The sequence below is a fragment of the Ranitomeya variabilis genome, chromosome 6 (assembly GCF_051348905.1).
Source record: "Ranitomeya variabilis isolate aRanVar5 chromosome 6, aRanVar5.hap1, whole genome shotgun sequence".
Taxonomy (NCBI): Eukaryota; Metazoa; Chordata; class Amphibia; order Anura; family Dendrobatidae; genus Ranitomeya; species Ranitomeya variabilis.
The window spans coordinates 445,078,022-445,101,585 of NC_135237.1; the positions used below are offsets into that span (position 1 = coordinate 445,078,022).

Here is a 23,564-nt window from a genome sequence, read left to right on the forward strand (position 1 = left end):
GTGGTGAAGACGACAATTATTTCATGTTCAACTGCCTATCTCAAGAGAAAGTGACTGAAAAGGTGATGAAAACAATTTTCTTTTTTCATTTCTCCTCTTTATTGAGGAGAGATTGGTTTCTCAATTTTAGTGCGCCTAATATGCCAATTTCACCTTCAACCAAGGGGGCGGGTGTTAATAAAGATTTTTCTGGGACATTTACTTCTTCCCCTGTATGATGTTGCTCCATTGTAAGAAATCAAGGTCCGAAGAAGTAATGAAATAAAACATGCTCACCGAGAAGGTTAGAACCGGCTTTTTCATTGTGGTCTGGTAAGACTGCTGAGCCTAAACTTATCACAGTAAGATCTCCTTATGCTTACTGATATTACCACGCCAGAAGAAGAGAGCAGCATTGTAATGTCTATTACGATCCCGATACATGGCATAAGATCCATAGAATTGTATATGACAATTGCTGCTTGCATGATGCAGCTCTCCACTCCCGATGTTGTCATAACTGGGAGAGGAGAGCTGCAGCATGCAAGCAACGTTTGTCACATATAAGGCCTGTTTCACACATCAGTTTTTAGCAGTCAGGCACAATCCGGCTAATTTTGGACAAAACTGATCGGTTGCAAATTGTGAAAAACTGATGCGATGGATCTTTTTTTTGCTGGATCCATTTTTTTTTTTTTTTATAACCCAGGGATAGAATTTGGACTTCCTTTTCCAGGAGAGAGAGAGAAAGAGAGAGAGAGGAGAGCGAGAGAAGAGGAAGAGAGAGGAGGGAGAGGGGAGAGGACAGAGAGGGGAGGGAGAGGGGAGAGGACAGAGAAGGGAGGGAGAGGGGAGAGGACAGAGAGGGGAGAGGGAGGGGAGGGGAGAGGGAGGGGAGGGGAGAGGAGAGGAGGGGAGAGGAGGGGAGAGGGGAGAGGAGAGGGGAGAGGAGAGGGGAGAGGAGAGGAGAGGAGAGGAGAGGAGAGGGGAGGGGGGAGGGGAGGGGAGGAGAGGGGAGGGGAGGGGAGGGGAGGGGAGGAGAGGAGAGGAGAGGAGAGGAGAGGAGAGGAGAGGAGAGGGGAGGGGAGGGGAGGGGAGGGGAGGGGAGGGGAGGAGAGAAGAGAGAGAGATTCCACAATGGAAAATGCATGAATTGTGTAAAAAACGGATAATGTCACGGGATTCGGTCATTTCACCTCACGTTTCATGCGTTTTCCGCCGGATCAGTCACTGTGCGGTTTTCCGCCGGACAGAAAGAACGTTCCTCTGTACGTTTTCTCCGTCAGCCGGAAAACTAATTTTGGACGGATCTGGCAAAAAATGGATGAAACGTGAGGCCATCAGGCACAATCCGGCGCTAATATAAGTCTATGACAAAAAAACGGATCTGGCGGCAACTTTTGCCGGATCCGTTTTTTTAAAGTTTGCCGGATTGTGCCTGACGGCAAAAACCTGATGTGTGAAAGGGGCCTAACACTCTAGATCTATCCCAAGTATTGGAAAAGTATTCCCTGAGTGAGGAGTTCTGAGTGAGTGAGGAGTTCTGTTTGGTAAAATTAAACACATTGGTCTTACCAGATCACATAAAAAAATGCTGCCTTCTTATGATTGGGCAATGTCATACATACAAAGGAAAAATAGTCTATTAACGCTCCCTTGTTTGAAAGGCAAATTAGTGCATTAGGTGCCCTAAACTGTAGGAGCCACTATCTCAATGCAATGGAAAGGAGAAATAAAAAGGAACATATTTTATTCAGCTCTGCAGCCACATTATTATGATGTAGCCAATTTAACATGCAACAAAAAGTGGTTGAAGGTCCTCTTTAAAAAGACCTATTTTGCTATATGGTTTATCTATAGCCAGTATGCAGAACAACTTCTGCTCTAGAAGACCCTGCACGTCCCTGAAGTAATGTAGTATATTAAATACCAGGTAATAAAATATGAATCTAGAACATTGGAATATGTATATAAATTGATGCTTTAAATATCTCACCTTTGGCTTTGCTGTCTGTTTCATCACCTGGAAGTCCTAGACGCCGTTTTCCAAAATTGGGTCCTAAAGGTTTAAATGGTCCTCTCTGACTTTTTCCATTCCTTTTACTTGTAAAGAGTAATGCTGAAGAGAGGGACTCTGAAGAGTCAGTGGAATAACTGCCCATGGTGTCCATGGTACTTCCAGTTAGCCAATTAAATGAACTTCTGCCACCTGGAGGCCACAGAAAAGCAAGAAAGAGTAGTTAATCAAGTAACACTTAGACAAAAGTGTCATTACATAAAATATTTGTTATATCACAAAAGACTGAGATTAAGGCCCCAGCATACCCATGTTCTGTGTAGGCGTGAACTGATAGTGCTGCTGAGTGGCTCTTAGTTGGCCGCCCTCGGGTTCCTGCCCTTCTGGAAAACTTTGTGTCCTTGACCTGTAAGATCCTTGAGAAGCTTGAGTCTCCACAAACATAGGCGTGAGGATAGTACTGCGGTAGCGCCAGTTGGAATCAACAGTATAGTCCTAAAGGAGAGGAGAAGTACATTGATAAACCTTTAGTAACACATGTAGACATGGGATGCGCGACATTTATAAACCTAATGGTACAATTTAATATTTTACCTGAAACACGCACTCAGAAAGTGGATGCTCAAACATTTGTCTGACGTAATCTGGGCTTTTACTTGTCATTTCTAAAAGCAGATTTGTGGCCAGGCTTAGAAAGTCCTTTTCAATTTTGGTGGAGTATAAGGAAGACAGCACAGCGACCATTCGATCTACTGTGCCAGTTGGCAACCGTGTTTCATCACCCCAGAAATTCCTGACAATAAGTCTATAATGAAAGGTATAAATATATTGCATCAGAAACCGGATTATAACACTGCAGCCAAGCAAAAAATGCACTTCTCTGCAAACTAACCATTCTATGGATTGTTTCACCTGTCTTCATAGAAAATTTGCTTGTTGTAATAATTTATTTACCTACACACATATAAGTGACCATAGTGCAATATACAGTCATGGCCAAAAGTATTCACACCTCTGAAATTCTGTCAGATAATACTCAGTTTCTTCCTGAAAATGATTGCAAACACAAATTCTTTGGTATTATTATCTTTATTTAATTTGTCTTAAATGAAAAAACACAAAAGAGAATGAAGCAAAAAGCAAAACATTGATCATTTCACACAAAACTTCAAAAATGGGCCAGACAAAAGTATTGGCACCCCTCAGCCTAATACTTGGTTGCACAACCTTTAGCCAAAATAACTGCGACCAACCGCTTCCGGTAACCATCAATGAGTTTCTTACAATGCTCTGCTGGAATTTTAGACCATTCTTCTTTGGCAAACTGCTCCAGGTCTCTGATATTTGAAGGGTGCCTTCTCCAAACTGCCATTTTTAGATCTCTCCACAGGTGTTCTATGGGATTCAGGTCTGGACTCATTGCTGGCCACCTTAGAAGTCTCCAGTGCTTTCTCTCAAACCATTTTCTAGTGCTTTTTGAAGTGTGTTTTGGGTCATTTTCCTGCTGGAAGACCCATGACCTCTGAGGGAGACCCAGCTTTCTCACACTGGGCCCTACATTATGCTGCAAAATTTGTTGGTAGTCTTCAGACTTCATAATACCATGCGCACGGTCAAGCAGTCCAGTGCCAGAGGCAGCAAAGCAACCCCAAAACATCAGGGAACCTCCGCCATGTTTGACTGTAGGGACCGTGTTCTTTTCTTTGAATGCCTCTTTTTTTCTCCTGTAAACTCTATGTTGATGCCTTTGCCCAACAAGCTCTACTTTTGTCTCATCTGACCAGAGAACATTCTTCCAAAACGTTTTAGGCTTTTTCAGGGAAGTTTTGACAAACTCCAGCCTGGCTTTTTTATTTTCTCAGTGTAAGAAGTGGGGTCTTCCTGGGTCTCCTACCACACAGTCCTTTTCATTCAGATGCCGACGGATAGTACGGGTTGACACTGGTGTACCCTCGGACTGCAGGGCAGCTTGAACTTGTTTGGATGTTAGTCGAGGTTCTTTATCCAACATCCGCACAATCTTGCGTTGAAATCTCTTGTCAATTTTTCTTTTCTGTCCACTTCTAGGGAGGTTAGCCACAGTGCCATGGGGTTTAAACTTCTTGATGACACTGCGCACGGTAGACACAGGAACATTCAGATCTTTGGAGATGGACTTGTAGCCTTGAGATTGCTCATGCATCCTCACAATTTGGTTTCTCAGGTCCTTAGACAGTTCTTTGGTCTTCTTTCTTTTCTCCATGCTCAATGTGGTACACACAAGGACACAGGACAGAGGTTGAGTCAACTTTAATCCATGTCAACTGGCTGCAAGTGTGATTTAGTTATTGCCAACACCTCTTAGGTGCGACAGGTAAGTTACAGGTGCTGTTAATTACACAAATTAGAGAAGCATCACATGATTTTTCGAACAGTGCCAATACTTTTGTCCACCCCCTTTTTTATGTTTGGTGTGCAATTATTTCCAATTTGGCTTTAGGACAATTCTTTTTGTGTTTTTTCATTTAAGACAAATTAAATGAAGATAATAATACCAAAGAATGTGTTTGCAATCATTTTCAGGAAGAAACTGAGTATTATCTAACAGAATTGCAGGGGTGTGAATACTTTTGGCCATGACTGTAGTATGGGGAGAGGGGGTTGTCCATTTAAGCACACCAAATACAGAAAAAACAGCCCCCACAACTCCAGCAACTTTCCAGAATAAGCTGTCCTGTGTACATGAGGAATACCACTATTTCTGGTCATTTTATGACCTGTATACTGCATTTTCAGTAATATCCCCCTCTGTCTTTTAAAGGGATTGTCCAAAAGTCTGTGACTGCAGACTTGTGAAGCCTCACATGACGTACACTGTGCGCTGAGAAGAATCTGAACGGTCATGTGATTATCCAACTAGACAGTAACCGGCCTCACTCAATACACTTGCATTGAGCGGAGCCAGATATAGTCTAGTCATCACGTCACTGCATGAATGCAAATCCCATATTTGCAGCCATGACCCCTCCTCTCCTGATGCAGGCAACGGAGAATCCTCACAGCACGCGGTGCAAACGAGGATTCACAAGTCTGCAGTCACTAGCAATGACTGCTGACCTGAGGTTTTAGACCCTACAACTCCTGGATGTGAATCAATCTCTATAATGAGGAAAATTACTTGTTGGAAAGATCAACATGTGCTTTCTGTGTCTCTGCTTGTTTCCTCACCCTGCTTTTCCTCAAAAAGAGCTATCCCAGATGATACCACATTGAGCTGGCACTCCCATCTTGTCTGAGCAAGGCAAATATGAGCTGTGGATTGGATGACAAGCGGAGTCGGGAAGAAGTGGATGATAAGTGGGGAAGGAACTAGATTTCTCTGATAAAAATATAATACAAAGATTCTTACATTTTCCTGTAATATTGATTTATGCAAAATTTGTTAAAAGCACTCCTGCATGATAGCTATATTCATATTGCATTTTACCCTCTCATCAGTGACTCCGATTGGGGCTTACATATGAAACCCTGGAAAACAGGAATCAGGCTTATGTGCTGACGCGGTCATTAACTGTAATGATGCAGACGGGGTCACTGTGTTCTGGCAAACATTATTTTTGACCATATTCACTTATTTTTGGCAGGCAGACTAAGTCTCAGTCGACCATGTCTTGGAACCTTCATCATACAGGCGAATAGGGCTGAATATGATATCCGACACAGAACAAACTATGTGATTGCAGGAGGAGGAGTCACAGGAGGAGCTGCCAGGAGAAGCGTGGACACCGAGCATGTGATGACTTCAGAAGCTTTGTCAGATCTGCAGGACAACTTTGAGAGAGATGAATCCACTCACTCCCTGTATCCACTGAAGCTGGTATCCCTCGATGACAAGAACTTGCCTCCTGACGACATGCAAGACTTCCTCAAGTCAAAAGACCCCAAAGTTTCCCCTGACCCCATCACTCACCAACACCATTGTAGAATTACAGCCTGCGGAGTATGTTAGCGCTATATAAAAATAAAGATTATTGCTGCATTTGCAATTTTAATTCTTTCAGGAGTAAAATGTCCAAGCATTTCTGCCATGTACAATTGTGTGAAAAAGTGTTTGCCCCTTTCCTGATTTTCTATTCTTTTTCAGGTCTGTCACAATTAAATGTTTCAGATCACCGAACATATTTAAATATTAGACAAAGATAACACAAGTAATCACAAACTGCAGTTTTTAAATGAAGGTCTTTATTATTAAGAGAAAAATAAATCACAACCTACAGAGCCTTGTGAAAAAGTGATTGCCCCTGGTTGGTCCTCCCTTAGCAGCAATAACTGCAATCAAGCCTATGTGATAACTGGCAATGAGTCTTCTACAATGCTCTTCAGGAATTTTGGCACACTCATATTTGCAGAATTGTTGTAATTCAGCTTCATTGGAGGGTTTCCGAACATGAACCGCCTTTTAACCCCTTATATGACCAGAGCTTTTTTCGGTTTTGCGTTTTCATTTTTCGCTCCCCTCCTTCCCAGAGCCATAACTTTTATATTTTTCCATCAATATGGCCATGTGAGGGCTTATTTTTTGGGGGACGAGTTGTACTTTTGAACGTCACCATTGGTTTTACCATGTCGTGTACTAGAAAACTGGAAAAATATTCCAAGTGTGGTGAAATTGCAAAAAAAAGTGCAATCCCAAACTTGTTTTTTGCTTGGCTTTTTTGCTAGGTTCACTGAATGCTAAAACTGACCTGCCATTATGATTCTCCAGGTCATTATGAATTCACAGAGATCAAACATGTCTAGGTTCTTTTTTTTATCTAAGTGGTGAAAAAAAATTCCAAACTTTGCTTAAAAAAAAAAAAGTGCAATTTTCCGATACCCATAGCGTATCCATTTTTCGTGATCTCTGGTTGCGTGAGGACTTATTTTTTGCATGCCGAGCTGATGTGTTTTATGATACCATTTTGGTGCAGAAATGTTCTTTTGATCGCCTGCTATTGTATTTTAGTTTGAACATTTTGATTTCTGAGAACATCAATAAACATAGTAGACACAGCTCAATGTTCAAGGATCCCCTCGCAGGGGGAAATATGATAAAATAAGATCAGGAAAGTTACATTATCCGTGAAGATGTTATAGTATTTGTATAAATCCAGTGTATAAGAATTTTAACTCAATTATATTCGGGTTAATGGAGGGGAGAAGGAAGAGGCAAAAACATAAAAAGGGGGGGGGGGGGTACAGAGAACATTGAGTGTTATTGATGAGAGTTAAGTTGACATGAGATACCAGACTGAATGAACCAAGAATTAAGGTTATCAAGACGTATAAGTATAATCGTGTGTTATGTAGCTAGAGACAATGTGCTGGAAACGTTGTCGTCATTCTCAGCTTGGATCCAAGGATATACTCCAAAAAGTATCAATAGTGTCAGACTTAGTAGCCTCAATTTTTTCATATAGCATTATTAAGTTAATCCTCCTCTTCACCTGGAGTATTGACAACGTATTAGTTCTCCCACTGTCCAGCAATATGGTTTCTAGTTGCCATAGAAATAAAATCAATCAGACGACAAATATTATTGTTAGCATTAATTGGTCTGTCTCCTAAAAGTAACACTGTCGGTGTTAGGAGCAATTCCTTATTTAGAACTGTATTAACCCCTTACTGACCTCCACCGTACTATTACTGTGGAGGTCGGTACCCCCGCTTTGATGCGGGCTGTGGCGGTGAGCCCGCATCAAAGCCGGGACATGTCAGCTGTTTTGAACAGCTGACATGCACCCGCAATAGCGACGGATGAAATCGCGATTCACCCGCCGCTATTAACTCGTTGAATGCCGCTGTCAAACGCTGACAGTGGCATTTAATTGGCCCGTCACAAGATCGGGGGTCAGCGATGCATCGGCATAGCAACCAGAGGTCTCCTTGAGACCTCTATGGTTGCTGACGCCAGCTTGCTGTGAGCGCCATCCTGTGGTCGGCGCTCATAGCAAGCCTGTAATTCAGCTACATAGGAGCGATCTGAGCATTGCTCCAATGTAGCAGAGACGATCAGGCTATGCCAGCATCTAGCCTCCCATGGCTATTGAAGCATGGCAAAAGTTTAAAAAAAAAGTTTAAAAAAATATGAAAAAAATAAAAAAAAGTTTAAATCACCCCCCTTTCGCCCCATTCAAAATAAAACAATAAAAAAAAAATCAAACATACACATATTTGGTATCACCACGTTCAGAATCACCCGATCTATCAATAAAAAAAAGCCTTAACCTGATCGCTAAACGGCATAGCGAGAAAAAAAATTTGAAACGCCAGAATTACGTTTTTTTGGTCGCCACGACATTGCATTAAAATGCAATAATGGGTGATCAAAAATATATATCTGCACCAAAATGATATCATTAAAAACATCAGCTCGGCGCGCAAAAAATAAGCCCTCGCCTGACCCCAGATCACGAAAAATGGAGACGCTACGGGTATTGGAATATTGTGCAATTTTTTTTATTTTTTTTTAGCAAAGTTTGGAATTTTTTTTTACCACTTAGATAAAACGTAACCTAGACATGTTGGGTATCTTTGAACTCATAATGGCCTGGAGAATTATAATGGCAGGTTAGTTTTAGCATTTAGTGAACCTAGCAAAAAAAGCCAAACAAAAAACAAGTTTGGGATTGGACTTTTTTTGCAATTTCACCGCACTTGGAATTTTTTTCTCGTTTTCTAGTACACGACGTGCTAAAACCAATTATGACGTTCAAAAGTGCAACTTGTCCCGCAAAAAAACAAGCCCTCACATGGCCATATTGACGAAAAAATTAAAAAGTTATGGCTTTGGGAATGAGGGGAGTGAAAAAGAAAACGCAAAAATGGAAAAGGGCAAAATCTTGAAGGTGTTAATTACGGTAGTTTTATTACATCTTTCCAGAGGGACTTCACTATTGGACATGTCCACCATATATGAAGTGTATCTCCCACATTAATGCATCCTCTAAAACATTTATTAGGGATTGAATGATAAATATTATGTAGATAGCTGAGAACATAGTGAATTCTATGGAATAATTTAAGAGATGTCTCGGTTAATGAGATTTGGTTACTTCCCCTTAGGACATTTTCAAAACATTTGTACCATCTTTGGGGTGTGAGAGATTCGAAGGTCTTCCTCCCATTGTTCTATGACCTTCAATTTCGCATCATCTCTTGGTTGATTGAATAAGGAATATAACTGTGATATGAGGCCATCTCCCAATGGGTAGAATAAACATTTCAATTCAAAACTTGTAGGTTTTGGATTTGATGCAAGATCATCAAAGTTAATAAATGGAAGATTTGTTCTAGTCTTCTAGTCTAAAATTTTCAGATGGTGGTACTTGATATTTTGAGATGAATTCTTGTTTTGACATTAAATGAAAATGGGAAGTTAAACGTTGTAGCCTGGTTAACTTGTTTTGTTTCCACCAGGCGTGGTTCTTGGAAGCTACTCCCGGGGGAACATAGGGTTGTCAAACAATTCCAATAATGGGGATGGTTGGGATTGTAGTGTCAATTGACATCTATTAGCTCTCCAGATACGTAGTGAATGAGATGTATATGGTGAGTGCGTAGCTAAATCTTTTGGTAAAGGTCCAGTGGCTGCAAATTAGACTTTCCAATGAATATGGTGCTATATGAGAGCTTTCTATCTCTGACCAAATAGGTGAGTGCTGTTCAGCAGTCACTGTTGCCAGCTGAGCCATCTGAGAAGCTTTATAATATTAAGAAAAGTTCGGCAATGAGACTCCTCCTTGTCGTTTAAGTCTAAATAGGGTTTATTGGGAAATGCGTGATTTTTTTATTGTTTCAAATAAAGTGTAAAATGTGTGAATTTTTCGTTTTAAATGTCAGAGAAGGTATTGGGATTGGTAAAGAGCGGAAGAAATATAGAAATTGGGGTAAGGTTACCATTTTTATTGAATGAATTCTGCCTAAAAAGGAAAGAGATGGGGATGACCATTTTGGTAGAGTTTGTATGAATTTTTATATTAAAATGGTGTAGTTATATTTAAATAAACATAGTTTGAGTAGGTGGAAGGTTAATTCCTAAATAGGAGATGCATTGTTTTGCATGTCGAAATTGAAAATGATTTAAAATAGAATTTTGGACTGGGGGGGCCAGGGGGGGGGGGGGGAATATTCAGGAACATAATTTCTGACTTATCAACGTTGACTTTTAGTCCTGAAATTTCCTCAAAATGTTTGAGGGTATTTAGAAGATCTGGCAGGGATATATAAGGATTTGTTAATGTTAGCAGGAGATCATCAGCAAACAAGTTGACCTTGTATTCGTGCTTACCTATGGTTTGGCCCATAATATCTGGATGTAACCGTATTTTTTGGGCTAAAGGTTCCATAACCATAGCGAATAGGGCTGAAGACAGTGGGCATCCTTGTCTTGTTCCTTTACTAATAGTTATTGGTTCTGGGGAGTTCGAGGGTAATTTTAAATAAGCCACCGGGTTATTGTAGAGAAGTTGAGAGAATCAATGAGAATCAATTAATTGTTGTGATATCCCCAGTTTACGCAAAATGTTAAACATATATGGCCATCTTATGGAATCGAATGCCTTTTCTATATCTAAGGCTAACACAATTAAAGGGGTTTTACGTTTATTGGCAGTATGGATTATATTGAGGTTCTTGCGAATATTGTCTGGTGCTTGTCTTGTCGGGATACATCCTACTTGGCCCTTATGGATAAGGCTAGGAAGGCATTTATTAATTCTATCTGCCATAATAGCTGAGAAAATTTTAAGAACTAAATTTAATAATGATATGGGCCTGTCATTTTTTGAGAGTAAAGGGTCCCTTTTTGGTTTCGGGATGACTGATATATGGGCTGTATAGAATTCTGGGGGCATTGTCTGACCCTTCAACATATCATTACAGTATGTTTGAAGGTGTTTGGATAGGATATTCGAGAATTTTTTATAATATTAAGCAGTTAATCCATCAGGGCCTGGAGCTTTCCCAATTTTTAAATGTTTTATAGTGGAAATAATTTCTTCACCTGAAATGGGAGAATGCAGTGTTGCTGCAAAATTGGAGGTCAGGGTAGGTAAAGGTATATTATTTAAAAAGTCATCTAATTTAGACAGAGAAAACTCCGAAGTATCAATATGTAATTTCCGTTATTGTATTTTAATGCAATGTCGTGAAGAGCAAAAAAAACTTAATTCTGGCATTTTGAATTTTTTTCTCGCTACGCCGTTTAGCCATCAGGTTAATCCTTTTTTTGTTGCTAGATCGTGCGATTCTGAACGCATTGATACCAAATAAGTGTAGGTTTGATATTTTTTTACTATTTTATTTTGAATGGGGAGAAAAGGGGGTGATTTTAACTTTTTTTTTTAACTTTTGCCATGCTTCAATAGCCTCCATGGGAAGCTATAAGCTGGCACAACTCGATTGGCTCTGCTACATAGAGGCGATGCTCAGATAGTCCCTATGTAGCAAAATTACTGCATTGCTATGAGCGCTGACCACTGGGTGGCGTTCATAGCAATCTGCTGGAGACCTCTGGTTGTTATGCCGACGCACAGATGACCCCTGATCATGTGACGGGGGTCACCAATGCGCGCATTTCTGGCCGGATGGCCGTAGGTGCTTGTTACATGCCGCTATTAGAGTTTGACAGCGGCAATTAACTAGTTAATAGACGCGCGAGCACCTATTGCGGGCACATGTCAGCTGTTCAAAACAGCTCACATGTTCCAGCTTTAATGCGGGTTCACCGCCGGAGCCCGCATCAAAGTGTGGGGTTCTGCCACTATTCCATCCAATAGCAGAAAGGGGTTAAAGATCATACCACAGCTTGTCAATCGGATGAAGGTCAGGACTTTGACTAGGCCACTCCAAAATCCTAATTTTGTTTTTCTTAAACCATTCAGAGGTGGACTTGCTGGTGTGCTTTGGATCATTGTCCTGCTGCATAACCCAAGTGCGCATCAGCTTGAGTTCATGAACAGATGGCCGGACATTCTCCTTCAGGATTTTTTGCTAGACAGCAGAATTCATGGTTCAATTTACCACATCAAGTCTTCCAGGTTCTGAAGCAGCAAAACAACCCCAGACCATCACACTACCACCATATTTTACTGCTGGTATGATGTTTCTTTTCTGAAATGCTGTGTTACTTCAACGTCAGATGTAATGGGATATACACCTTCCAAAAAGTTTAACTTTTGTCTCATCAGTCCACAAAGTAAAATCCCAAAACTGTTGGTGATCATCAAGATGTTTTCTGGCAAAACTGAGAAGAGCCTTTATGTTCTTATTGCTCAGCAGTGGTTTTCTTCTTGGCACTCTGCCATGCAGGCCATTTTTGCCCTGTCTCTTTCTTATGGTGGAGCCATGAACACTGACCTTAACTGATGCAAGTGAGACCTGCAGTTATTTGGATGTTTTTGTGCTGCCTTTTGTGACCGCTTAGATGAGTCGTAGCTGTGCTCTTGGGGTAATTTTGGGAGGCCGGCCACTGCTGTGAAGGTTCATCATGTTCAATGCTTTCGCAATTTGTGGATAGTGGCTCTCACTGTGATTCGCTGGAGTCCCAAAGCTCGAGAAATTTAAGTGATTTCTTGATTGAGAACAGGTGTGACAGAAATCAGGCCTGTGTGTAGCTAGGGAATTTGAACTCAGCTTCCCAAAGATGTGATAAACCAGACTTAATTTATGTTTTAAGGAGGGGGAAATCAGTTTTTCGCGCAGGGCCCTGTAGGGATTTGGATTTCTTTTTCCCTTAATAATAAAGAACTTCATTTAAAAACTGTATTTTCTGTATTCTTGTGTTATCTTTGTCTAATATTTAAATTTGTTTGGTAATCTGAAACAATTAAGTGTGACAAACATGCGAAAAAGTAAAAAATCAAGAGGGAACAAACACTTTCACACAACTGAATTTGCAAAGTTACATGAATGGACTTTCTCATCTTGGATATTTAGGGTCTATACACAAGAAATAGAAATAAAAGTTGGTTAGGTGCAGGTCACAAATCAAGAAAGAGCCCCGTTATGCCCTGTCTGGAATGGAGAAGTGGGCATGTGCCGCTCTGTCCATTTATTTGTATAAATATCAAAAAAAGTGCCCATCACTTCCAAACAGAAAGACAAATGTGAACAGGTGCAAGCTAAGAGAGCCACTCTATATGCAACTAATAAATTACAGCTGCACTATGAAAACACTGAATACGTGAAATTGGAATTGCATTACTGCTGTAGGAAATAAGTTAAAAATAAAGGTACTTGGCACATAAATTGGCCAATTCACAGCCTTTGTGGGGTCTTATTCTCTAATATTGACTCTGACCTAACATAATAGCTCTCACAGGCTAAAAGCCTACAATCATATGGGCAGATAGGATTAAGCTCTATTTAAAACCACAATGGGTTGATGGGTGGAGGGCTCAGTCAGAAGGCACGTATTAGAAATATCAAAATACGGACCGTCATTTCCAAAACAGAAAGACAAATGAGAACAGGTGTAACCTAAGAGAGACACACTATATTTATCTAACAAATTAAAGCTGCACTCTGCAGCTTTAAAGGTACGCGCCTTGACACTGGCAGTCGGATCCAAATGAATAGCCAATTTATGAGCCAAGTACCTTGAATTTTGTAACTTATTTTCTACAGCAGTAATGCAGTTCTATTCATATTTGTATATTCAACATTTGCATATTATAGCATTGCAGAGTGCAGCTTCTATTCATTTATAAGAGAGTTCCAAAAATTGACTTGCAACTGTGCTCATCCACTTCACCACTAACGATACCCATGGCCCTTTTTTCATGTTTCTAGGTATGCCATAAATGGCTCAACCCTTTGTCTTATTTTGACAGTTAACACGTTGAATTAATTTACATAAAATGTCCAGATGTGAAAAGGGGTTTTAGAAAAAGGGTAAAAATAAAATTAACACTCACTGTAGCTCTGCATTTTCATCCACAAGACCTTCAAGCAATACTTCTTTAGCCATATTAAAAATATCCTGTGAATCACTATCAGACTGGCTCTCCAGATCCCTGAAACATATTCAATATTAAAATTTGTATAAACTGCATTGCTAAAACTAGAAAATACAATCTTGCCACTAATGATACTTCGATACTGGAAGTATGAATGCTGTATTTTCTTAGGGAGGCATCGAGGTGCAGAGCACCGTATGGGGGATCTGGTGTTTTTTTGGGGGGTATCACCAGCACCTCAGGACCTCTTTGCCCTGATTGTTCATTTAAAGAAACAGAGTTGTTGACAGAGGGCTTAATATGCCGTAAGCTCATAGAGTTTACTAAAATGTAAAAAATCTCTCTAAAATACCCATTATATAATTGGAAAAGTCATAAAATGCATCTTAAATTCGGTGGTAAAAGCTCTGTTCTTTAAAAGTAGAGATGACCTGAGCAGATCTCGGCTCCACATAAAGCAGAAAAAAGACAAAATCCTACCAGACTTTGACTTCTACGAGACTTCAGCTTTTGTAGGTGGAATAGCAACGTAAAAAGGAAAATCACTGCTGTAATATATTGTTTTTAATTCATGATTATTATCAGGTGATTCTTCCACGGACATTAAGGTAAGAGATCTAAGGAAGGGCAACCTTGTTATAGCCCATCTCCACTCTCTCCAAAAGGCATATTCACGGTATTTCTCCTCCATGTGCTGTAGTCAACAAAAAGGTCAAGAACCGATACTCCTGTCTGCAAAATATATCATTTATATCCATTCACAGCCAAACCATACTATGTGAGCAGATACTGGTATTTATCAGCAATGCTTCAGACCATCCATAGGAACCAAAATAAATATATAAGACCATGGCCATATGAGATCTTCTCACACAGCGCGGAAGCACATTTTGAGGACTTGCCCCCTCTTCTAGCATGCTGTCAGATTTAGAGGTACAGGAACAGCTTCTCCTCCTCACAGCCGGCTCCTCCATAGTTGAAGGAAATCTCACAGAGCAGTCAAAATCTCTCAAAACAAAAAAAGCAAAGTAATAAAAGAAATCCTATAGTTTTGCAAAAAATATTTTAAAACTGGTCTTCTACTTTAGTTGAGCATCAGATTAGAATTTTTTCTCAGAACCATAAGGTCCTTTTTTACATTTGAATATTATAGAATACTATAACACTTCAACAGGTGAAAACCTGGGTAAAAAGAGGTATTAAATAACAACAGCAAAATAATATGCAGTTAAATCAATCAATGTACAGCAGATACCAGATATGAAACTATGGATTTATTACCTGTAATTGTCATAGATCCACATAAGAATATCGTACATACGTTCCCGGCAGACAGGAAAATTGTGAGAACTAAATGCAGTTATGGATGGCAGAAGCTCCCGCAGCTCACATGGCTTCAGCTTGGCCAACAACTTGTACACCATGTCCAAGCACACTCTCTGTCTTTCATCGTCTCTGAAACGGAACGAGGGATGAGAGAGTTAGCAATTGTAATCTCGTAAAGAACAACACTGGATGCAAATCCAACCCGAGTAAGGCTGTAACCACAACATTTCTCCACCAATTGTACATTTCATCACTAATTTAACTATAACCCACAATGTTATGTGTATTGAGAAAATCATCCAGCCCTTTTTTAAAATCTGTTCTAGTGTCTGCCATTACTACCTCTTGTGGTCGGCATTCCACAGTCTGACTGCTCTAACTGTAAAGAACCCTTTCCTATTTAGCTGCTGAAATCGCCTTTCTTCCACCTGCAATGAGTGCCCCCCCCTAGTCCTCAGAATGGTCTTTGGAAGCAATAAGTCGTGTGCCAGTCCTCTGTACTGACCACACATGTAGTTATACGTGTCAATGAGATCTCGTCTGGGGCGTATTTTTACTAAGCCCAACTTTTCCAACCTCTCATCATATGAGAGGCCTACCATCCCTTCTAATAATATAGTTGACCGCCTTGACTGCAATTTCTGAATGTCCTTTTTAACCCCTTCCTGACGTCAGACGGGATAGTACGTCCGACGTCAGGTCCCCTACTTTGATGCAGGGCTCCGCGGTGAGCCCGCATCAAAGCCGGGACATGTCAGCTGTTTTGAACAGCTGACATGTGCCCGCAATAGCGGCGGGTGAAATACGTACGCTACTTACCTGGTAGCAGTGTTTTTTCAGGAGCCATGACAGCACAATGAGAGAGGGGATCCGCCCTTCAGGGACAGGAAACCTACAGACATAAAAGGGCGGTACCTCTCCCTCGCATCAGTTCGTTCCAGAGCATGAGAGGACCTCCTTGGTTAGTAACACAGAAACAGCATAAACTTTGATACAATTTATTAATTAAGTGAACATATCTTTTTCAAAAGAGGAAAACAGCGAAAGTGTTGAGCCATCCGAGAAAGAATAGGGTAGGGAATATAAGGGTGCTGTCATGGCTCCTGAAAAAACACTGCTACCAGGTAAGTAGCGTACGTATTTATTCAGTCGCCATGACAGCACAACGAGAGACTTTCAGAGAAATAAGAAACATTAGGGAGGGATAACAGCCTCAAGCACCCTTCTCCCAAACGTGAGGTCAGAGGAGCTACCCAGGTCTAGTCTATAGTGTCTCAGAAAGGTAGAAGGAGAAGACCATGTGGCCGCCTTACATATGTCTTCAATCGACACCTCGGACCTCTCTGCCCAGGACGTTGCTACAGCTCGAGTAGAGTGAGCCTTTATACCTTCTGGGATTTTAACGCCACCTGCAGTATAAGCGAGAGATATCGCCTCCCTGATCCATCTGGCTAAAGTGTTTTTGGATACTCTACAACCCTTTCTAACACCTTGATAAGATATAAAAAGGGAATTATCTTTCTTCCAGGGATCTGTAACTGAAATGTACTTAAGGAGGCATCTTCTCACATCTAGGGAATGAAAATTACGTTCTTTATCATTAGTGGGATTGGAACAGAATGATGGCAAAACCACTTCCTGTAACCTATGGAATTTTGTAGCTACTTTAGGAAGATAGAGGGGATCAGGTTTCATAATAACTCTATCTTCTCTAAACTGCATGTATGGCGGTTGTCTAGATAAGGCCTGTAGATCACTAACCCTTCTTGCCGACGTGAGGGCAACCAGAAGGGCTGTTTTGATCGACAGGATTTTTACTGAAATAGTATCAATAGGCTCAAAAGGAGTTTTTGTTAGAGCTGAAAGAACCAGATTTAGATCCCATGGAACTATGTTTTGCTTAATAACAGGTCTAGATCTAGTAACCGCCTTGAAGAATCTAGAAATCCATTAATTGCTGGCTAGGTTAGAATTGTACAGTGCTCCTAGAGCAGACACTTGGACTCTCAGAGTGCTAGTGGCTAAGCCTAACTCTAAACCTCTTTGTAGAAATTCTAGAATTTGATTAATACAAGGTTCTTGGCCAATTTGTGCCCCTGAAATTGACAAGAACTTTTTCCAAATTCTGACATAGATGTTAGTAGTAGAGGCTTTTCTACTTTTAAGAAGTGTATCAACCAAATGCCTAGAGAACCCCTTCCCCTTTAGCAGCAACCTCTCAAATTCCACGCTGCTAGGTGTAAGTTGGCTACCCGTGGATGGAGTATTGGACCCTGAGAGAGGAGATCTGGCAGTTCTGGGAGGATCCATGGCTGAGTGACTGACATCTTCCTCAGCCAAGGAAACCATGACCTCCTGGGCCAGAACGGGGCTATCAAGATCACGCGGGCCCCGTCTTCCCGAATCTTCCTCAGAACTATCGGTATCAGGTTTAGAGGGGGAAAAGCATATGCGAGACTGAAGCGCCATGGTATTAAGAGAGCGTCCACTGCATACGGGTTGTCTCTTGGATTTAGGGAGCAGAATCGGTGTAGTTTTTTGTTTTCTTGGCTGGCAAAAAGGTCTATCTCTGGATATCCCCATAAGTGAATGATCTGATTGAAGATGGTTGGGTTTAAAGACCAATCCCCCTGTCTGAGCTTGTTGCGGCTTAGATAGTCGGCCATGGTGTTGAGCTTTCCTTTTATATGAAGTGCCGTGAGGGATAGTAGGTGATTCTCGGCCACCTGAAACATACGATCCGCGATCTCCATTAGTGAACTGGAGCGCGTACCCCCCTGGTGATTAATGTAGGCCACGGTTACCTGGTTGTCCGAGAACAGCCTGACGTGACGACCCTGTAGGGGTATAAGAAAACTGTTTAAAGCGCGTTCCACCGCTAAAAGTTCTTTTAGGTTGGAGGACGAGTCTTGTTCTGATTGGGACCATAGCCCCTGGGCCCAATTACTATCCAAGTGCGCCCCCCAACCCTTGGGGCTAGCATCAGTAGTTATTACTCTAGTAACATGGTTAGTCCAAGGAACTCCTCTACATAAATTTGAAACACGAGTCCACCAACTTAGTGAATGAATGGATTCGACGGACAACGAGAATTTGCTGTCAAGCTGGACCCCCAGTCGGCGCGAGTTATGTAGGATATCCCACTGTAGTGTTCTGGTGTGGTATTGGGCCCAAAGAACCGCCGGGATGCAGGATGTAAGAGAACCTAAGAGTGACATGGCATTTCTGACAGAAATTAAAGGAGCATTAATCACCCTCGTGACCAGCTGACATATGTTAACCACCTTCAAATCTGGGAGACGACATTCCTGCCGACCAGAATCTATAACTAGACCCAGAAACTCCTGCGTTTTTAAGGGTTGTAACCGGGATTTTTTATAGTTAATATTCCATCCTAAATCGTGCAATTCTGCAATCACCCTTTCTAGTTGGACTTTACAATGAGATTCTGAATGACCCACAATCAATAAGACATCCAGATAAGGAACGATCAATATGTTCTGCTCATGTAGGTGCGCCATAACCTCTATCATGATTTTGGTAAATACACGGGGTGCGACTGCGACACCAAAGGGAAGTGCCCGATATTGGAAGTGCTCTACTGTGCCAGCAAGTGAAACCGCCACCCTAAGGAATCTTTGATGATCTACATGTATTGGGACATGGTAGTAGGCGTCTTTAAGGTCCAAAACAACCATGAAGCAGTTTTCAAAAAGAAGCTTTATTGCCGTCTTCACAGATTCCATTTTGAAGGACGGTATTAACAGAAAATTGTTGAGGCCTTTCAAGTTAATAATGGTGCGAAAGGATCCATCAGGTTTTTTGACCAGGAACAAAGGGGAATAGAACCCCTTACCTCTTTCTTCTACAGGCACCTTGATTAGGACCCTTTTCCGTAGAAGCTCCTGAACCTCTAATTCCAAAGCCAATTGTTCTGCAGGAGAAGAACGAATGGGTGTCAGCTTGAACTTATCTCGAGGGACTTGATGGAACTCGAATCTTAGACCTGCTTCTATGATGCTCAGAATCCAAGGACTATTAGTAATTTGTATCCAGGTAGAGTAATAGGCCAAAAGCCTACCTCCCACCTGGTCCGCCAGTCATTGGGGCTTTTTATAGTCTCGGGAGGAATTAAACATGTATCCTCTACCTCTTCTCCTGGTGTTGTCAAATCTGGTATTTTCTCTATTTGATTCTCGGTTAGACCTTCTACGGTTAGACCAGCCTCTATTATAGTCCCGTCTAAAGAAGGGTCTCTTAAGGAAAGGAAACCGTTTCTTATTATCTCCGGCCTTATCCAGTAGATCATCCAGCACTGGCCCAAACAAATGTGATCCTTCGCAGGGAATATTACAGAGCTTCGACCTGGCTTGTAAATCTCCCGGCCAACACTTAATCCATAGTGCTCTTCGGGCTGCGTTGGACAAGGCCGAAGATCTGGCGGCAAGTTTAACTGAATCCGCCGACGCATCAGAAAGAAAAGCAGCCGCGTCCTGTATAATGGGCATAGAAGCTAAGATCTCGTTCCTGGGGACCTTGTTCCTGAGTTGGTCTTCCAAGTGTCCGAGCCACACCATCAGTGACCGAGCTGTGCAAGTGGCTGCGACTGCTGGTCTCAGGGAACCTGCTGATGTTTCCCAGGTACCCTTAAGGAATATGTCAGCTTTCCTATCTAAAGGGTCCTTCAGACTCCCCAAGTCCTCAAACGGAAGAGACGTTTTCTTGCACGCTCTGGCTACTGCCGCATCCAGCTTCGGAACCTTGTCCCATGAGGATGAAGCTTCCTCCTCAAAGAGATACCTCCTTTTGAAGGCTGGAGGAAGTGACCCTTTTCTTTCGGGCTTCTTCCATTCCCTTGAAATCAATGATTTGATCTTTTCCACTACAGGAAAGGACCTCCGGGATTTCCGATCCAGACCCCTGAACATGATATCCTGAATGGAACATTCTGACTGAGGTTCCTCAATCCCCATCGTGTTGTTGACAGCTTTTACTAAGTTATTTATTCTGTCGAGCGATAGACAGGCTCGACTGGACTCTATGTCCTCTGATGAGACCGATGATGGGAGAGAGTCAGAACTCTGTCCATTCGAGTCTGAATCTGACACCGAGACTGGGGATAACTCTTCTTTTTTCTTTTTGGCCTCCTTTTGCGACCTCATGGAGCCTCTCACTTCTTGCCTAACCAATTGTCTTAGTGTAGAAGTGAGGTTAGGGGCCTCCTCCTCAACCAGGCGCTGTATACAGGATTTACACAGTGTCTTTTTATGGCCATCAGGGAGTGGTTCAGTACACTCGGCACACTGTCTATGCCTGGATTTAGTTAAGCATTTTCTCCCCTAGTAAGGAGAGAGGGAATACAAGGGAGGACAATAATCAGTAAGCGAACTTTCACGTAGATCACTTACCCAGCCCTGCAGTGAATGGTACCGTAGACGGGGGGTCCTTTCTAGCCGGGTTTTCTTTACGGCCTGAGGACTTATTCGACTTTTGAGCCTTACTAGCTGTACCAGCGCGACTGCTGCCACTGGATCGGCGCTGGGAGACCGCAGGTTCTTCCGATTCCACATTGCGCTGCTGCTGATGCTGCTGCTGCTGTGGAGTTCCGTCTGGCGATTCCATTATGCAGGGAAATGGCCAGGAACACCTTGTGGCTTGCATGCAGCGCTTAAATAATGCCCCCGGAAAGGTACCACCCCCGAATGGGGGTCAGCAGGGAGAGGAAGTGGCGAGTCCGGCACCACCAACAGGGTCCGCTCTACCCCTGGGCCCCGCCCCCACCGTCGACCGGCGCTTCCCCCGGGATCTAACCAGCCAAAACGCCGGAGCGTCGCCATTGGCCGGAAGGACGCAACTGCGCATGCCCCGTCATCACACCGCGCCGCCCAGCCGCGTCACTTCCGTTCGCGGCTGCAGCCGGCACAGCGAGACACGATCGAGGATGCGAGCGGCGTCCCCGACCGATGCACACGCCTTCCGAAGACGCGGACAGACGGCAGAGCCCTGGCAGGCGCAGTTATCCAGGAGGAGCCCCCATACTCACCAGGTAACCGGCTCTGTAGACCACCATAGAAGCTAGCCCCGTCACGTAGGCTGCTTCCTCCTGCCGCCACCGACACAAACAGTTCCCCTGCCGTGTGGTGCTTCCAGCCTCCTGGCTAAGCCGAGGTGGGGGACCCCCGCCACCTGTATCGGCCTGTCAGGAGTGGGATTCCTTCTAATCTTCGACCTTCTTCATAAGGCCTGCCTGAAGAGGTTCCACTGTCAGGGACAGGAAACCAACTGATGCGAGGGAGAGGTACCGCCCTTTTATGTCTGTAGGTTTCCTGTCCCTGAAGGGCGGATCCCCTCTCTCGTGCTGTCATGGCGACTGAATAAATCGCAATTCACCCGCCGCTATTAACTAGTTAAATGCCGCTGTCAAACGCAGACAGCGGCATTTAACTACCGCATCAGGCCGGGCGGCCGGAAATAACGTCATCGCCGACCCCCGTCACATGATCGGGGGTCGGCGATGCTTCAGTATTGTAACCATAGAGGTCCTTGAGACCTCTATGGTTACTGATCACCGGTAGCTGTGAGCGCCACCCTGTGGTCGGCGCTCACAGCACACCTGATTTTCTGCTGCATAGCAGCGATCTGATAATCGCTGTTATGTAGCAGAGGCAATCGAGTTGTGCCTGCTTCTAGCCTCCCATGGAGGCTATTGCAGCATGGCAAAAGTAAAAAAAAAAAGTTAAAAAAAATATGAAAAAAATAAAAAAAGCATAAAAGTTTAAATCACCCCCCTTTCGCCCCAATCAAAATAAATCAATAAAAAAAAAAATCAAACCTACACATATTTGGTATCGCCGCGTTCAGAATCGTCCGATCTATCAATAAAAAAAAAGCATTAACCTGATCACTAAACGGCGTAATGAGAAAAAAAATCAGAAACGCCAGAATTACGTTTTTTTGGTCGCCGTGACATTGCATTAAATTGCAATAACGGGCGATCAAAAGAATGTATCTGCACCAAAATGGTATCATTAAAAACGCCAGCTCGGCACGCAAAAAATAAGCCCTGAACCGACCCCAGATCATGAAAAATGGAGACGCTACGAGTATCGGAAAATGGAGCATTTTTTTTCTTTTTTTTTTTTTAGCAACAGTTTAGAATTTTTTTTTTCACCACTTAAAATTTAACCTAGTCATGTTAGGTGTCTATGAACTCGTAATGACCTGGAGAATCATAATGGCAGGTCAGTTTTAGCATTTAGGGAACCTAGCAAGAAAGCCAAGCAAAAAACAAGTGTGGAATTGCAATTTTTTTGCAATTTCACCACACTTGGAATTTTTTTCCCGTTTTCTAGTACACGACATGGTAAAACCAATGATGTCGTTCAAAAGTACAACTCGTCCCGCAAAAAATAAGCCCTCACATGGCCAAATTGACGGAAAAATAAAAAAAGTTATGGCTCTGGGAAGGAGGGGAGTGAAAAACGAATACGGAAAATCCCACGGTCATTAAGGGGTTAAAAATGTTGGGCCCAAAATTGGATTCAATATTCTAGATGTGGTCTCACAAGCGATTTATAGAGAGGTAACAATATTTTGGGATAGCTGGATTTTATCTCTCTTTTCATACATCTTAAATCTTGTTTGCTTTTGCAGCTGCTGCTTGACACTGAGTACTGCTGCTCAGCTTACTTGTAACCAGAATAACCAAGTCCTTCTCCTGTTCTTTCGTCCCAAGTATGGTCCCATTTAATGTATATGCAGCAATAGGATTACTCAGTCCCAGGTGCATTACTCTAAATTTATCTACATTAAGGTTATATTCACATGCTACGTTTTTGCAGCTTTTTCTACGCTGTTTAAACTGTCTACAGATTTGCTTAGTTTTTGTTGCTTTTTTTTTTTTTTTTTATTAGGTTTTGCTACATTTTTGTCAGGGTACATTTGTCTCTTGTGCAGGTAGATAAAGTTTAGTGATTAAAAAAAATCTGAATTAACTTCATCTATTTTTGGCACCAAGACCTGATACTTGCGTTTTTTTGCAGCATTATTGCACTACCCATTGCTTTCAGTGAGCGAAAAATGCTGCAAAAACACTGAAAGAAGTGACCGATGCATTTTGCAAAAACAAAGCTATTTTACAAAATCGTCAGGAAAAAAAACTGTGTGTGCAAGAGATTTCTGAAATCTCAGATTTTGATGTACTGTGAAAAGCAGCTGTAAATTTGCATTAAAAAAAACCCTGCAAATACGCAACAGGGAAAAAG

The 23,564-nt window shown here is 42.2% G+C and overlaps 1 protein-coding gene across 1 annotated transcript in view; it reads right to left on the bottom strand.

Moving 5' to 3' along the window:
* The window catches only part of PRKDC (protein kinase, DNA-activated, catalytic subunit), a 384,813-nt gene that overhangs the window by 127,735 nt on the left and 233,514 nt on the right, over nucleotides 1-23,564 (bottom strand). Inside the window, exons 55-59 of the mRNA XM_077270465.1 lie at nucleotides 15,256-15,429; nucleotides 13,933-14,031; nucleotides 2,591-2,801; nucleotides 2,305-2,491; nucleotides 1,976-2,188 (exon numbers count right to left, since the gene is read on the bottom strand). Coding sequence (XP_077126580.1) covers nucleotides 1,976-2,188; nucleotides 2,305-2,491; nucleotides 2,591-2,801; nucleotides 13,933-14,031; nucleotides 15,256-15,429 — 884 coding nt within the window. The remainder of the gene's footprint in view (nucleotides 1-1,975; nucleotides 2,189-2,304; nucleotides 2,492-2,590; nucleotides 2,802-13,932; nucleotides 14,032-15,255; nucleotides 15,430-23,564) is intronic.